Raw genomic sequence first — 17,483 nt, 5'->3', positions numbered from 1 at the left:
GGCTGCAGAACTATCCCAGAATTATTGCTTTTCCAGATCTGCAGCATCTCCAATCCCGGCTGCTGCTGCTATTTAGAATATGAGAAAGCTCACCCACTGTTATTTCATGTTCTGGTGGCTCCACAAAATAGCTTCTGCAGTCAGAACTGAGAGGTTATGAAAATATTTAGCACGAGGATGGCAAACATCTTATTTTTATTAGTTTTTCCATCTTAAATCCAACGTGTTCTGATTGCGTTTAATTATCATCTGTGCCTGGATGTGCGAGGAGCAGCAGCTGCTGGGATACACTGTAATTTCCATTATTTTAGATAAATACAGTGCAAACATTGATCTGACATTTTGATTTGTTTCCTAAGAGCAGAATTCTCATTTTTCCCCCAAACCCATCTGCCAGGGCTGCAAAGAAGCTGCAGATCAGGACCCCCCGCACATCAAAGCGCAGGAAAAATCAGAAAACTTTGCCAAATAATGCAATGCAAACATCCCCCCGCTTCCCGGATTTATCCTTTTGTTTGGATTTATTCTCAGACCTGTCTCTGTCAAACTTCTGGGCTGCGCTGAACTTTGGCCACAAAAATCCATGGGAGGTTTTTCCCACCAAAAAAAAAAAAAAAAGGAGAAGAAACCTCCATGGAGAAGAAAATGCAGGAAATGTTCTCATGAGCTTCCCCTGGCGTGAAGAGATGTTCAACCAAGGTGAAGTGTTTAAGGAACATGGAAAACTTCCCTGGGACCAAGAGGAATGGTTTCCCCCATTTCACCCCTTCCTGCCTGGAATAACAGTGATGAGGTCACTACTCAGCAGCTCTTTGGGATGAGCTCCTACAGGAAACTCTGCAGGATTCCAGATGAACCCGGAGCTGAACCCTTCCAGCTCGGGCTATTCTGTATTTGCACAATTCTGACCCAGCCTCTCTCTCCCTCCCCTTCCCAAAATCGGTGATTTTGAGCTCTCTCCCCAGAACCAAGACCAGAAACAAAGGGCACGGAGCTCCCATGGTCTGATTATTTTCGTAGATGAGTTTTCCAAGCAAACAAGGAATCCAAAGCCCGTGGAGCCCACGCACAGGGAGTCTTCCCTTTACTGGTCCTTCAAAGATAGTTTGGATTCTAACACTGGAATTTTTCTATCTGCACGCACAGCCTGAGTTACAGAGCCCTGGAGTTGAAGGGGCACAGGCAAAGGTCAGAACCCAGGCTCCCCCGTGCTCACTGCTGGGCTGAAAAGTCCTTTTATTTCACATTTCACTTGTGGGAGCCGCAACAAAAGGGAGTCATGGAACAGTGTGGGGGGACAAGAAAGACATTTGTGACTCCCTTTCCAGCTGCTATTATTAATAAAATGAATGAGGCTTTATCTCCCCGATTTCTTCGGTAAATAAAACCCCCTTCACCGCAAAGCAGCCTTCGCATAACTGCTGAGCAGTACAGAAATCAACGGCACATCAGCTGTGATCTTTTTGCGGGGGGAAAATCCACTCTAATTACGTTTGTCATCCAGCAGGAACTGCTTTGGAAGAGGTCACGCCTATCCACTGTTCTCCCTGGAGAGGGGAAGATGGATATCTGGCTGCCTGGGGATGAACCAGGTTGTAGGAAAGCATTTACAGAATAATTGATCTGTTTGATAAACTCCGAGTTCTCCTCCCCAGCAATGAACCCTTTCAGCTTTTGCCAAGGCTGCCCCAGTTTTGTGTCAGTACCACACTGCAGGAAGACTCCGAGAGGCTCAGGTAATGATGACAGGAATGAAAAGAGGAGCAAATCACTGTGAACAGGAGTAGATCCCAAAGAAAGCCAGGCATTCACTGGAAAAATGAAAGGAATTCTCAGGTCAGCTCGACACTCAAACTTCTACAGCCCCGCAGAAGAACCTGCCAGCAGGGCCCTCTCATCCAGTTCCAACGGGAATTTGTGCTGGCAGCAGGACAGAGACACCAGACTTAGCTGTTTGGGGGATTTATATCTGTATAAATCATCAAATACCCTCCAGTCCCTCCTCTCCTCTGCCAGTCCAGCAACACCTTCACAAATTTGGGAAGTCTGAAGTCATCAGTCCCGGCTTGGATTCCATTTTCTTCTCCTCCCAACCAAATACTGGCCTAGTTAACCAAAGGTTAGGTTTTTCCCGGCTGAAAAGGGATGACTTCACTATTATTTCTTACTGCATTTCAAGTGCTAAGTTTTAGTTATGCAGCTTTAAAAATAACTGCTGTATCCAGAATATCAAACCACATCTGTCATGAGCCCAATCATCCTTTCATATCCCATTTCATCTCATGAACATTTCATGAAGTAAGTACAAGAAATGTTTAATTCCCCATCACTAATATGGGTAAATAATACTCTTGGAAGAGTTAATTATTAAGACACCATAAAATTAAACTAATGAGCTGATAACAGTGGAAGATTTGCATTCCATTGCCCCAGCTATGGCAGGACAACCCAATTCCTACAAGAGGCAGGAAACTCATGACGCCTGCAGGATTCCAGAGAGGAGCAGAGGGAAAAAAACCTGATCTGACTCCTGCCCAGCCCTGCAATAGCAGGATGAAGGAAACAAAAATGAATAGTACAAAAGCACATGGAACAGGAGAGCAAAGAGGAAACTGCTGCCACAGGACATTTTCCCAAAGCCCATGGGAGGGTAGGCTCCTTGGAGGACACCGGCTCGTTGGCAGGCTGTGCAGAAATTCCCACACTGCCAAGGTTTCTAAATGATTCCTTTCCACACTGAGCTCCTCTGGCCACTGAGTGAATGCTCCCCCATCTCCGGAGCCAACTCCTGTGCAGTGAGATGCTGTCTGGGGCATGTGCTTGGGACAGCAGATCCACACCTCTCCAGAGGAGGTTCAGAGGCTCAGGCAGGGCCCAGAACACCTGCTCTGAAAGGCAGAACAAGTCCTGGAAGCAGAACGGCCCCAGTTGTGTTGGAAAAGCCCTGACTGTAATGGATGCTGTTGTTACCACCTTCCACAGAGCCCCTGGGAGATGCAGAGAGGTGGGAGTTAACAACGTTATCAGGAATATACTGGGAAAAAAGCACTCAAAACTGCCTGGTCCTCCCCCAGAAAGGAAGGAATTTCCCAGAGGAAGCCTAGCAAGGACAGTATTTGGGCACACAGGACAAACCACAGTGTGCAGCCAGGAAAATCCCACCTGCAGGGGCTCAGCTCCATCTCTCCAGGTGTGATCCCAGAGCATGACAGTGACCCAGAAGCCCCCAGCACACACAGAGTTCAGCCAAACCTGCGCCAGGGCCTGCCCACCCTGCCAGGGAACAATTCCTTCCCAGTATCCCATCCAGCCCTGCCCTCTGGCAGTGGGAAGCCATTCCCTGTGTGCTGTCCCTCCATCCCTTGTCCCCAGTCCCTCTCCAGCTCTCCTGGAGCCCCTTCAGGCCCTGGCAGGGGCTCTGAGCTCTCCCTGGAGCCTTCTCTTCTCCAGGTGAACTCCCCAGCTCTCCCAGCAGAACTGCTCCATCCCTCGCATCATTTATGCTCCTTAAATCCCAAACAGGCTCCGTTCCCCATCATATTTCCATTTTAAAGTGCCAGCCCTACCAAACCCTTTCCCTGAGAGGAGGAGAAGGAGGACGTGACTCACGAGACCCTGCAAGGGAATTCCTCCTGTTAAATGAGACCCACAGAAAGAGAGGAAAGAAGAGTCAGAGGGAGGTGACACCAAGAGCACAGCACTGGGGACGACTGCACAGCCAGAGAGCCTGCAGTGACCCTGGGGGAAAGCCAACAGGAGGGAAGAGGGAGACGTGGGAAGCCAGAAGTGCCAGTGCCACACACTGAGGATGAATCCTTGGGGCAGAGGCCGTGCAAGGGGAACACAGACAACATCCACGTGCCTGCTTTGCTGTGGATTCAACAGGAAAAAACCCCTGGAGCCTCCCAGAGGTGCATTTCACTCCTCTGAGGCCCTGTGGAAGTGCTGCCACGGCCTCCCATTTGTCTGTGCAGTTCAAAGGGCCCCACAGAGTTTGTTTGGCTTCCCTTATCAACAGGCAGCTCGATGTCCCGGCAGATCCCACAGCTTCTAGGAATACACTGCTTCCCAAGACTCCAGAAACCCATGTTCCCATGGGAAATCACAGTTAGATCCTTCCTCTGGAGGAGATACCAAGCCACCTTTAAAAATAAAAGGCAAATCCCCACAACTGAAGACAAAAATGAAAGGAAATTTAAGAGAGGGAAAACTACTAAAACAGGGGCTGAGGGAAGCGTGGGCTGGTTCTTAAAACGCTGCTCCTTCCCTTTCCATGCCTGCAGAAGCAGGAGCACACAGGGATTTTTCTCCCCTCCGGTTCTCCAGGCGCGTGCAGAGGCGCAGCCTCAGAACCACTGTGCGGTACCACTGCCCACACAAAACCACGAGCCACAAAAGAGTTCTTCCAAGGAATCCCCCCTTCCCCCTACCACTCAATTATTTCTTCCATGCTTCATGGGAATGGCAGCAGCCCTCAAGGGAGGACTCTTTACACCTATTACTAGTTTCGAAAGAAACGAGAGTATCTGTTTATTCGCAGCAGAGCCTCAAACCTGTCACCTGATGTTCTCCACGGCATCCTCCTGCCCTAATCCAACCTGACAGCCTGCAGCTGACTGCCTCGGCCAGAGGAAACGTTCGGGGTCGGAGGTGGGACATCACATTGATCCCCATCAGTGTCAGGAGGCAGCTCCACACCGCCCGCATCTGAGGTGGAGCTCTCCGGAAACACCTCTCCAGGCAGGCTGCCACCTTTTCGAACGGGCTTTCAGCAACGGTTCAGGAATGCTGTGAAGCCAGCAAACGCAAACCTGCAAAACTACCACCTGGAAAATGTTTAGGTTTTTTCCCTTAATGAAGAAAAGAAAAGAAAAGAAAAGAAAAGAAAAGAAAAGAAAAGAAAGAGAAAGAAAGAAGAGAGAAGATACAGAGTAGAGAAGAGAACAGAGGAAGAAGGCCCGAGAAGAGAAGAGAAAGAGAAGAGAAGACGAAGAGAAGAGAAGAGAACGAGAAGAGAAGAGAAGAGAAGAGAAGAGAAGAGAAGAGAAGAGAAGAGAAGAGAAGAGAAGAGAAGAGAAGAGAAGAGAAGAGAAGAGAAGAGAAGAGAAGAGAAGAGAAGAGCAGAGAAGAGCAGAGACGAGAAGAGAAGAGAAGAGAAGAGAAGAGAAAGAAAAAAAAAAAGGTAGTGGACTTATTTATGATTAATGAACAAGAACTATTTTTGGCTCTAAAAACACTCAATCTGAAGACAAATAACCTGTTGAACCCCTCTCAGAGCAGCAAACTTTCTCCCAGGAAAGGGAATATATCCAGTAAATAAGTTTATTTTCCTCTCACAATTCTTTTGCCCGCAGAGCCCAGAGTTCCACCTAGTTTAATCACTCCCATCCCTTTTCATTCCCAGTCTCCCAGCCTGGAGGAATATTCCTGCTGGAGGTGGCACAGCAGGGATGTTTAATGCCGCCAGCAGTTTCAGCCCCTGATGGATACTTGTCACATCACAAATACATTCATTCCCACCTTCAAAGCACAGCTGTAAGGGGAATTTTTTTGGTGCCGCTCAAGGCTTGACCCATTTCAGTTAATAAGGAAAAGTTGAGGGGGTTTCTTGCTGCATTTTGAACACAAGGGAGTCAAGGGGTGTTCCCAGAGGGCTGAAGGAACAGCACAGGCAGGGTGAAGCCAGAGAAATAAAATGTTTCAAAGAATAGGATGTGGTGGGGTCAGCACCTCAAAGCCTGACCTGGAGGCCCTCATATTCCTAGAGGTGGGAATTTGGCCAGCAAGACACAGACTGTGGCTAAGGCGCCCCAAAATACAGAAGCTTATTGGACCTATTAAAAGCAAAGAAGCTCTAAATTCAGGATTCTGCTTGCTGAGAAATTTCAGCTTCAGCTCCTGACTCAAAGCTCTGGTTTTTCTCACTACCACCTCACAGAAGAGCAAAAGCCCAAGTAAGGAAGGAAAAAGGAATTAATGGAAGGAGGACAGCATTTATTTGATTTTTGACAAAACACCTCTCAGTAACACTCAAAGATGGGCCTCTCCAGTAGAGTTTTGCAAAGAACAGAGTTTTTATTTGGGTTTATCGTGTTAATAATTGAGAGGACGCAGAATGATAAACCAAAATGAGCTCTCATAACCATAGCCCAACCTATTTGATAATGTCCTCCCCCATTTCCATGACTTCATCATCACTCATTGCATTATGTCTAAACATAGACTATAAACTCTCCCTAATTGGGTTTGCAAACCATTATGCATATTTAGGGAGCTATCTAAATACTCTTAAATTAAGTTACAAAGCCAAGGGAAGAGCCAAGTCACACACACACAGGACTGCCAGAACACGGAAAACCTCAAGTGCCCAAAGAACACAGGATTTGTTTTTGACACACGTTTGTTGCACACTCATCACCACACGGCCATCTGATAAATAATATCAGATAAATAATACCATTTTATCACATAAATATGATCAAATCTATCAGCAGTAAAGGGTTATCTGAGTACCAAGCCACGCTCAATAACCCAAACCACGCTGGAAATAGTTCTGTCCCCAAAACCTCTCCAGGGAGTGGGAAGAGGCTGAGCAGGAGATAAATGCACCCTGATTCCAACATGAACTGTTTTTAGGGTATTTTCAGGGGACAGCATTGAACACAACATCCCAAAAGCAGCCAGGAAGCAAAAACCCCAGGAGCAAACCTCTGGTGTGGGGGGAATTTGGGAAGTGAGCACAGAACTGCACAGTGCAAATCCTCCACATTTCCACTCGGAAGAAAATAGTATTCAATGATTATGTTAAAGTAGGGGTTTTTTATCATCAACAGAACAGATTCTACACCTCAAAAATAGTCTCTGTATCCAGAGGACTGAAAACCTTAAATTTTTCCATGCAGTGCTGGGGGTGGAAACACATAATTCACAGAAAAACCATTTCAATGTGCAAAATTCAAAACTGTGAAAAACCAGAGGAATAAAACCTGTGCCTTGAGAAAGTACTTAACCTTAAAAGGACAGAAGCTTCAAGTTGTTTTGGGAAACCAGTGAGGAGTATTTGCAACTATACAGCATGAGGAATTTGGCAGGAAAGCTTGTTTAAAGGATGGCTTGTTGCCTTGGAAAGATTTTTGTTTAAAAGAACAATTTAAGATATTAGAGTATAGATGGGCAAGTGAAAAACCTCCACTCCCCTTAGGTGTTATCTGGCCAAAATATTTGAGTCCACCAGAGGGTTCTGGTGAGGGGCAAGAAGAATTTGATAAGCATTTATCCATTGTGGTACTAAATCAGACCAGGAAGGAATTCAGGAATATTTCCCTCAGAACTCAGGATCAGCCACTGTGGGAAGAGGGATGCTGGATGCACACAAGGTTTGATCCAGCTCAGTAACTCTGACAGCTGACATGCACTTCCTTAAAAACAAAATCCGCAAATACACACGAAATATGCTCAGTTTGACACGTGGAGAGTGAGAGAACCTGGAGAGAAGACAACACCAAGCACAAGGGGCTGGGATTTTCGAAGGGCAGAGCACTGGCAACATCTGTTAGGAGAGTTTTACAGAGCTGAACACGCCCTGCTCTGGCGTTCCCTGAGAAACCCCAGCACATGCTGTGACGCAGCAGACGCGCTCCAGCACGGGTGCTGCACTCCCTTTGTGCCCAGGACGCACCAACTCCATTTTCCATCCTCCCAAGCACAGCTCCTGTGGAGAGCCCCACGTGCTGTACCAACATCTACCCCAGCGAGGAGGCTGTGACCACGTTCTCCCTGCTCTGCAGCCACTTCCCATCTCCACGCCACCATTCCTTCTGCTGAAATCCTCATTTGGCCAGCAAACCATCGCCTCCAAGAGCAGGAACTCCGGTTAGGGGAGGGTTAACAGCTTTCACCTCCTTTCTTTATCCAGGCAGGAACACAAATCCAGGCAGAATTTTCCAGGCAAAAGCGGTCCACACCATTTTTAAGCAACCATATTTAGACAACCTCTTTCTCTGAAACCGTTTTTCCCATGAAAAGTTTTTGTCTCTAAGTGTTGAAAAAAAAAGGAATAAGTAAGATATTTCCCAACCCTACCTTCCATGACGTAGACCAGGGAGCCCACATCTCCCTCCTTGATGATGCAGCTGTCCTTGCCATACTCCACGGGGTACATACAATCCACAATCTCCTGGATCTGGGACAACTCCAGGTTCTTCATGAAGTCATTGTCAAGGATTGCTTCCTTTATTAGTTCCTTGGACCTGGGGCACAAATAAATTTAAAAAAAAATAAAATTAAATAAATCAGTGTTTTCCCTAAAAATGTGCAGAGAAGTCAAAAGAAATTACAGAGATGTGAACTTGCAATTTTTTTTTTGTAAATAAGCTTGAGATACGTCCAGCATTGAAATAAAAATAGATTTTGTGGAGTTGCAAAATCTTTTAGCTACAAGTTTCACATCTACAACAACACAGCTACTTGGAATATCTTCCATACACAAAACTGAAAGGAGGCACAAACAAGAGCAGATTTATTACTTGGTTTATTATATTTTCTATTAATTATACAAACTGAAGCACACCAAAGGGTGACACTGCACGGATTCTCTGACGATTTATAATATAATCACTACAGGAGGCATTTGGCACAAAATTCCTAAAGCCACTTGTGCAGGTGGACAACTGAGAATGTTAAACTAAAGCTCCTAAAACACCTCCAGGCTGGACAGCAGCTCCTCACCCTTCATTCCTCACGCTGGGGCTGAACGGTTCAGAGTTCCCTGCAGAGCCTGAGCTATCAGGAGGGCTTTAGCTTTTGGAAAGGTGAACATGAAACGCGGTTACTAAAGAAAAACTCTTTAATGGGTCACATCTTCTTGACAAAGTGCCAGACTGGGACTTGAGGAGACCCAAACCTGCCCAGCCTTGGGGACTCCACGGTCCTTGCACAGGGTTAGAAGCAGCTCGGGGTTCCACCCACCGCAGAGCCCCCTCGGTGATGTCTAAGATTCTTTTTATTCCTTTGCTAGTTTTGAGGTCATTTCAACACAGCTCATCCCACTGCACACCAGAGGCCACCAGAAGTGACCCTGCTGAAGGGTAGGAGGGGACAGGCCCAGGCTGCCCAAAAACCACTGCTGGGAGTCTGGATCTGCCGTCGTTCACACCGATCCCTGACTGCCACCCCGGCCCCTCCTGTGCGCAAATAAGGACCCCAGGGAAAACCTGCACCTGGGGGATGTCCTCCTTTCAGCAAAGCTGGGGATCTGCAATGCTGACCAGATGCTGCATAACGCCATTTCCTCACCCCACCTCCAGTGCCGTGCTTTGGTTCAGCTCCTGACTGCTTTGCTGGTCTCAGCCACCCGAAATCCTCATAATGAGCTTGCTGTTAGTGCTGCCCAACTGCCCACCAAAGAAAGCCTAATTAAAGCCTCTGTGTTCATCATGTCATCCTGCATTCCAGTTCCAGGCATTTATTTCATTCCAAGGCTCCAAATTTATTTCGTTTCTCCTTGATAAAGTCAAGCTTTCAAGTGGAATTGCTGCAAGAACACCCAAAAAGACTGTGGGCAATTCCTGGCCCAAGTCAAACTTCCCTCTAGATGTAGAGATCTCCAGCACAAAACAATGCTCTCCTTGTTGGAAATGAACACGGGAAAAGATTTGAGGAGGAGTTAAGGAGAAATTTGGTCTGAAAAACAGCAAAGGAACAGGAAAACTCAGCTGGACTCAATGAGCTTAAAGATCTTTTTCAACCTTTATGATTCTCATTGGGGAAGAAGCAGCGAAACAGACCCAACGTGAACAAATTCAGGGAATTCAAGAGCTTAATAATATCATCAATATGGTATTATTAATAATAATATAAGGTATGTAAGAGAACATCTGAACCACCTGATTCAATCTCTGGCCTTGACACAGGAATATCAGAGCAAGCTCGGGGCCCTCGAGTCATCCAAACCCTTTTAACCACCCCACAAAATACATCATCATGGAGGAAAACACATTGTCTGGGACATCAATGAAACACAGCTTCATCTCTGCCACATCGGAGCACCCTAAAATTAAATACTCACACAGAAAGAGCTGGATAATAACTCAGTCATGCTTGAATGTGAGCAGAATAGGCTTTATTAGTCGGGATAATTGGTTAAGATGAGACTTTGACTACAAAGCCTGTGAGAAAAGCACCTCCAGCTGCCTTTAAACAGAGCTGGCTGGAGGAGCAAAACCGCCTTGCAAGCCAGCTGCTTATTTATGAGAGTATTTCATAGAATCCCACACTGCTTTGGGTTGGAAAAAAACCTTAAAAGTCATCTTCTTCCACCCCTCCCACCCCAGACTAAACCACCCTCTATAGTCTGGGAGCTCCAAACCCTTCCAGCAGGAAATATTCCACCCATCCTTTAGGATCAAGTAAGAAAAAAAGCTGAGTTTGGCATACTTGAAAATGAGTTGGCACTAAAAATACAACGTCAGAGCTACAAGCAGCGCTCCTCTATTGTTCCCTGCAAGAGAATATTCGTCACTCTTAATAATTCAGAAAAATTATTCATGCGCTGTGGCTTGCCAGTCCCACACACACGCACATGCCAGGCCTTCAGCAACTTCCATGTTTATTATTATCTTTTCTTTCCCTGTAATTCACAGGTGCCATTTCAGATAAATGGGATTTTTTTTCTATTGTGCTTATTCTTAGGTACAATCCCGGGTGGGAAAAGCCCTCCCAGACCACTGAGTCCAACCTGTGCCCAATCCCCACCCTGTCACCAGCCCAGAAACACACGAACCTCACAGCACAGAAATTAACTCCTAGCTCCCAATTATTCCATGGCAAATGCTTCTCCAAACCACACCATTCCTTCATCATCACCATCAAAAGAGCAGCTATCCCACACATGTGAACACAGGAATCCGCCCAGTAATACAGAATAAAAAGTGTTTTAAATGGTTAAAAATCACGCTCCTGCCACGGCGAGCAAGTGCTTTAAACAAGATGCAGCTGTTGCATTGCCTCTTATTTTCCAACAGCATTTCTTCTGCTGTTCTTTCTTCTTCTGTACTTTCTGGTTCAGGTTTCTAATAGGAACAACGCGCAAACAAAACAACCTGCAGCATTTGTAAGGCAGCAGAACTGCTTCCAAATGAGCTCGTCTGAAGGAGGAGGAGTTCCATGAATATCTGCTTAGCACTGGAGTGAATGTCTCTGCCTTCAGAGGGTCACTCAGAGTAGAAGGCAGTTATTGCCATCCTTCCTCTCCAGAGCAAGCAGCCTGGCACCAAGCCATCCCCGTTTTCCTGAAAGATTAATGACCAAATGTGCTGGAGACTTGATGAAGAGTTTAAAAAGAGGGCACAATCCTCTGTGATACATCCTGTCCCAAATCAGTTTAGGCCCATCACGGTAATTAATAAGGCAACAGGAGGAAGAAGCTAATTGCATTCGAATTTGCAGAAGTCATGCAAAAAGAACCTTAACAAGTCGCCTACAAATACACTTAATGCATAAAAACCTGGTTGTGCTGCCTCTGAGGGGCAGAACACGCAGAGGGGCGTCCATCACACACCTCCCAGTGCTGTCCTGAGGGTGCTCTGCTCCCCCAGCCCGGCCAGAGCTGGCCACCAGCATCCCCAACAAGCCAAGGAAATTTAGGTTTTTTTGTCCCAGCAAAAAGGGGCCCTGCACAAAAGCCACGTTGAGCTGTGGAAAGCCTCATGTTAAAGGTTTGCAGTGGCCATAAAATGCCAAATTTCAAACCTTGCTATGAACACCCACTGGCACAAGGGCAGGAGATTAAAAAAAAAATACTGGTTTGTAGCAGATGGGAAATAAAACCCCTGAAATGCATCCCCAGCAGTGTGGGGAGCTTGAGAGAGGGGGGGAGTCTGCCCCTGTGCCCTGTGCTCAGGTGAGAGCCCAGCTGCAGAGCTGCCCCAGCCCTGGGAACCAGCACAGGAGGGACCTGGAGCTGCTGGAGAGAGTCCAGGGGAGGCACCAGGGTGAGCAGAGGGATGGAGCAGCTCTGCTGGGAGGAAAGGCTGGGAGAGCTGGCATTGGTCAGCCTGGAGAGGAGAAGCTTCAGGGAGAGCTCCAAGCTCCCAAGAGGCTTCAGGAGTGCTGGAGAAGGACTTGGGACAAGGGATGGAGGGACAGGACATGGGAATGGTTTCCCACTGCCAGAGGGCAGGGCTGGATGGGATATTGGGCAGGAATTGTTCCCTGGGAGGGTGGGGCAGCTGTGGCTGCCCCTGGATCCCTGGAAGTGTCCAAGGCCAGGCTGGAACACCCAGGCACAGTGGAAGGTGTCCCTGCAGGGGGTTGGAACAGGATGAGCTTTAAGATCCCTTAATTTAAAGTTCCTTCAAACTCAATTCTTGGACGCTTGGCAGCCCAAGTGAACGCTTGGTGCTTTGCAATGCACACAGTAAAACCCTGAACCCCACAGCAGTCTGCTGTTACCCCAACAGGAATTCCCATTTTCCAAGGAACAAAAGCAATGCTCATCCCAGACTCTTCCCTCATAGCAGCGAAAGCCAGGTTCCTTACGTTGGGTTTGTACCTCCTGGCACCTACAACAAACATTAGAACACAAAGTTATTCTTCATCCCAAAAGGACTCATTTCAATGTGGAAAAGCCACTCGGTGGCTTTAAGGAATTTAGGAGCAGATGGAAAATCTTCCGACAGATCCCCTCAAGGGATGCCTCCAGCAACCAAAGCCCTCCCAGAACACCCTGCTCTGGTGCAGCCCCAGTTTGCAAGGGAGTTTCCTGCAGGAACCCAAGGGTCGAGGGGAGCTACCCAGGAATCACCCCCCAGGGAATCTGCTGCTGGCAAGAGCTGACTAAAGACAGGTGGATCGGGAAAAACAGGTGAAATTTAAAGATTAGTGACGCAATTCTGAATTTTAGGGTGTTCACCACCACAGCTTTGAGGCAGAACCATTTGAAACCGCCAGCAAGGAAAATGAAAAGCAATGTACTGGTTGGACAGGCTGGCAGGTGCCTGCAAAAAAGGGGGAGAAAAAGCGCACTTTGGAGAGACAAAAATAAGCAAGACCGTTTATCTAGCTGTTTCAATCTCAAAACTTTGAGCAAAACTTTTCAACATGCCAATACTGGTGGGGGAAGGAGTATTTTTTTCTGGAGTTTCCCCCATCAGGAATTAACAAATACTACTAATAACCTAAATCTCCATATTTAGGAGGGAAACATCCACAGGAACTTGACCAAGCAGACAGAGAGAGCTCAAGTTTACAGCAGTAAAAAGGCAGGAGATGAGAACTCCCTATTTACTCACACAATAAACCCTGCTCAAAGCTACTACAACCAGTGGCACCTTTTTGGGCTGGGTCATCACTGCTGTAAAAATTCAAATTATTTGTAGAAACTCATGCCCAAAAGTACTATTTTTGGGACCTTCCGTATCCCTGCCCAAGGAATTAAGCTGATTTCAGAGATAAGAAGTATGGAAAAAGAAAAAACCCTGCAGCCTCTGCCCCTGAATCTGACGAGGGATACAAGAATCCAGCCAATCCCTACAACAACCGTCTGTTTAAAATCCACACCGTGAAATGTTTAAAAGTGTTTACTTCTACAAAATGTGGCCATGGAAAAAGAAAAAAAAAAAACTTCCTTAAAAAGGGAAAACACAGCCAAGGATTGTGCCTGCTCCAGCTTTCCAGAAACTATCCAGCAGGATACAAATACACGGCAAGAAGTGTCAGACAGATTTTTTTTTTTAAAGCTGTTCCCAGACATTCCTACCTTTCCAAAGGGGCTGTCCATTCCAAGTGGCACAAAAAGCAAAAGCTGTGAGTTTCCAGCAGTGCTGGGGAAGCTTTTTGCTCAAAGCTCACCTTTGTAGAGCTTCTAATTCTGTTTTAAGCCCTTGTGTAGTTCAAAAAGGAGGCAAGACTAAAACACACACTCAGCTCCATTCTGGAATAGAATCCCAGAGCGGTTTGGGATGGAGGGACCTCAAAATCACCTCTTTCCACCCTCTCTGGGCTGTCCCAAACACCTTCCACTATCCCAGGGTGCTCCAAGCCCCATCCAGCCTGGCCTTGGACACTTCCAGGGATCCAGGGGCAGCCACAGCTGCTCTGTGCCAGGGTCTCTCCACCCTCATGGGGAAGAGTTTATTCTGTCTCTGGAAGCTGAATTTCCCCTCTGGCACTGGGAAGCCATTCCCTGTGCCCTGTCACTCCAGTTCCTGTTGCAAATTCCCTCTGCAGTTCCCCTGTGTCCCTTCAGGCCCTGGAAGTTGCTGTGAGGTCTCCACACAACCTTCTCTTCTCCAGGCTGAACATTCCCAGCTCTCCCAGCCTGGCTCCAGAGGGAAGCTGCTCCAGTCCCCTGAGCAGTTCCAGGAGTTGCTCCAACAGTTCCGTGTCCTCCTTACGTTGAAGTATCTGCATAACTCGCCTCCTGTGGCCTGGCCATGTATCCAGGGGTTCCAAACTGGCAGCTGAGAGCCACAGAGCCTTCAGTGATACCAAAATAAGCATCATCAAGAGACAGCAGTCCAAACGTGTTCCCAGCGCTGCCCCCTTCCCAGCAGGCTGCCTTATGGACTGTTGTCAGCTCCTAGGTTCTCATCTAAGAACTAGAGGCAGGAGCTCCAGAGGCAGGAAGCAGAATTTCCAGGATGGTTATTTAATCCCTCAAGCACCAGCCTGAAGCCCACACCCTCCAGCAAAGCTGCTTTTGCAACCAAAGCGAAATTCCTGGTGCCAAGGTGAGGTGGAGGCTCCTCCCTGGGGGGTCTTTAGTGCCAAAGCTCCCGGGGCAGGAACAAACCCCCAACACAGGACACCTCCTGAAGGGTGAAATGCTGGATAATGCCTTCAGATCCTAAAACCTACAAGGGGAAAAATGGATCTTTTCCAAGTCACCCTGAGAAGCAGAGCAGGAGAGAAGAGCTCAGACCTTTGGGTAAGATCTGGGGCTTGTTTGAACTCCAGTGCTCTTAATAGCTGATAACTCTCCATTAGCTGTTTGTTTTGGCTCTGGATAAAGCCCAGTTTGGATGTTCCTTCAAGGGAATTTTAAATATAACTCCAGAGAGCTATTCTTGTCTCAGTAACTGGGAATTAGAGTAGGACTCAAGTCTGGGACCGAGTAACATGAAGGCCTTTAAATGCACTCGTGGATTTTCTTTACAGCGCTTCCCTTTCCCACAACACACAGCCCACAGTTCATCTTCAGGTTTGAGACGAAATCTTTGAGCAGGATCTTAAGCATCTTCAGCAAGGCTGCTCCTGAATAGCTGGATGGAAGAATGCTCTTCACAAGAGTCCACTCAGCTTTCTAACCAAAATGCCAATTTAAAAAGAGGTTAAGCAACTCTGCCCTGATCTAAACCTGTAAACCAAGAAAATAGCTTCCACATTTGCAGGTTTTCTTGCACTTTATTACAACTTAGAGTTGCAGAATCGAGTTGCTCTGCAGAGAGTGTTGCTCAGACAGCTCCACTTAGGATTTCTAAATATATCAGTACACTGCTGTTCATTATATCATATTTTGGCACCCGACATTTAAAAAGAAAAATCATTTCAGCAAAAAAATATTCAAATCCCCCTTCACCTACGCTGAAAATTGTTGTTGGTACAAAAATACTGTAGGCAGGAGTTGGTTAACTTGCATTTTAACATGTCTCACCCCACAGATCTTAATTTACCACCCTTTTTTAGGCTCCTATTTCGCATCCTACAAAGCCCCAGGTTTAGACGCCAGAAATGTTGGCAAGCTCAGGCAGAAGAAGAAGTTGGCTCCTGCCAACACAGTTTGCCTCCTCCTGCACTCTCTGACAGCTCCGAGGAACTCCCACATGAGCTGCATTTTGAGAAACCACTACCAAGCCCTGGGAGCAGGATTAAGCAGCTCCTTAATTACCTGAAGGAAACAGCAGAAGCTTTGAGCAGCTAATGAGAGGTGAGAACACCAAACCAGAGAAGCATTGGGGTTAGAAAAGGCCACGGAGTCCCAGCTGTGCCCAATGCCCACCCTGTCCCCAGCCCAGAGCACTCAGTGCCACCTCCAGCCCTTCCTCGGACACCTCCAGCCATGGGCACTGCAAACCTCCCTGGGCAGCCCCTGCCAAGGCCTGAGCACCCTTTCCATGGAGAAATTCTTCCAGAATTCTTCCAGAACATGTAGCAAAGTCATGGTGAAGGGGGATGGGTGTGTCTCAGGGATGCCTGGCCAAAACCAAGCAGACTTCTGAGGGGTGTTACCCCGTGCATTTCACAGTCTCAGCGCTCACATCCAGCACAGCTGCGCTGGAGCCTTCTTGCACCTACCAAAATAGCAGAGAAAACATGTTCCCATATGTCTCCACACCCAGGGACCCAGAAACAACCCAAACTCCTCCAGCAAGACGGAGTCACAGAGACCCAGACAACACATCCTGAAGGTCATGACGATCCCTCTTGGAAAGAACCATGTAGTTGAAAGGCAGGAGTTTCTCCATCCATCAAACCATTCCCCAGGAATGGGGCTTCCAGTCCCAGCAGCTCCACGCAGTGACCCCTGACTGGAGGCAGGGATGAGGAGCGGAGCTAAATAGCAACTCCAGCAGTTCCCCCAGGTTTATTGGTGCCTTTGGAGGTCTGCGTGGCTCCCTGGGGATAAATGAAGGTGTGGACAGTGAGCTGCACCCGTTCCCTGGAGAAGGGAGGTACTGATGGCCACCACGGAGATGGCTTCACCCCGGCGCAACAGGCAGGAAATCTGCCAAGGGGATGATAACCTAATTTACATAGATGCAGAAATCCAATTAGAGATCCTCTGAGCAGAGACAGCTCCCTCTGCTCTCCGGGATTAGAGAACGCGTCAGGAGCTCCTCCAAATGCACCGTGGGCCAGGAGAGACGGATGTGCTCTGCAAAAGCACTTTGCTCCTCCCTGACAAACACATCCACAGGGAACGCTGTCACAGCCAGGGAAATATAGAGCTGCTCCAGTGAAAGTTCAGGAGGGGGATTCATGGGAATTGTGATGGATGGGGAGGGGAGAAAAGCGACAGAGATTTCACATCCCTCACTCTGATTCACCCAACACTTGTGATGGATGGGACTGTCACCAGGGAAGTTCCATCAGCTCTCTCCAGCCTGGGGAAGTCCCTGGCTGAAATGCCATAGGCATGTGGCAGTGGAATGCAGACAGTGCTTGGGGCCTCAGTCTTCCAATAAAGATTCCCAGGGATCTTAGGGAGAACTATTTCTTCCTACTTCACGAGTCAGCAGGAAGCCTGATGTTTGCAGCCAGGCTTCGGGACATAAATATTTGCAAGACGTGTGGCATTATCCAATAACTCCCCACTGCCAAGCAGCAAGGAGCAGCCGGTAGGGATGGAAGGGCAAGATGTGCCTCCTCCCAGAAGGGTCACTCCGGGACACAGCCGTGGGAGCACATCCTGCAGGCTCTGTCTAGCCTGCCAATAAACCAAATTACAGCTGGACAAGCACCTTGTGGCAGGCAAGATGAACTCT

At 47.6% G+C, this 17,483-nt stretch overlaps 1 protein-coding gene across 5 annotated transcripts in view; it reads right to left on the bottom strand.

The window, feature by feature from the left end:
• PRKG1 (protein kinase cGMP-dependent 1) overlaps nucleotides 1-17,483 on the bottom strand; it is a 375,433-nt gene that overhangs the window by 308,392 nt on the left and 49,558 nt on the right. For all 5 annotated transcript variants that reach the window (XM_040070860.2, XM_040070863.2, XM_040070862.2 and 2 more), the window contains exon 2: nucleotides 8,083-8,249. In XM_040070860.2, the coding sequence (XP_039926794.1) occupies nucleotides 8,083-8,249 (167 nt within the window). The remainder of the gene's footprint in view (nucleotides 1-8,082; nucleotides 8,250-17,483) is intronic.

The sequence above is a fragment of the Hirundo rustica genome, chromosome 8, assembly GCF_015227805.2.
Source record: "Hirundo rustica isolate bHirRus1 chromosome 8, bHirRus1.pri.v3, whole genome shotgun sequence".
Taxonomy (NCBI): domain Eukaryota; kingdom Metazoa; phylum Chordata; class Aves; order Passeriformes; family Hirundinidae; genus Hirundo; species Hirundo rustica.
This window is presented reverse-complemented; position numbering and strand designations above follow the sequence as displayed.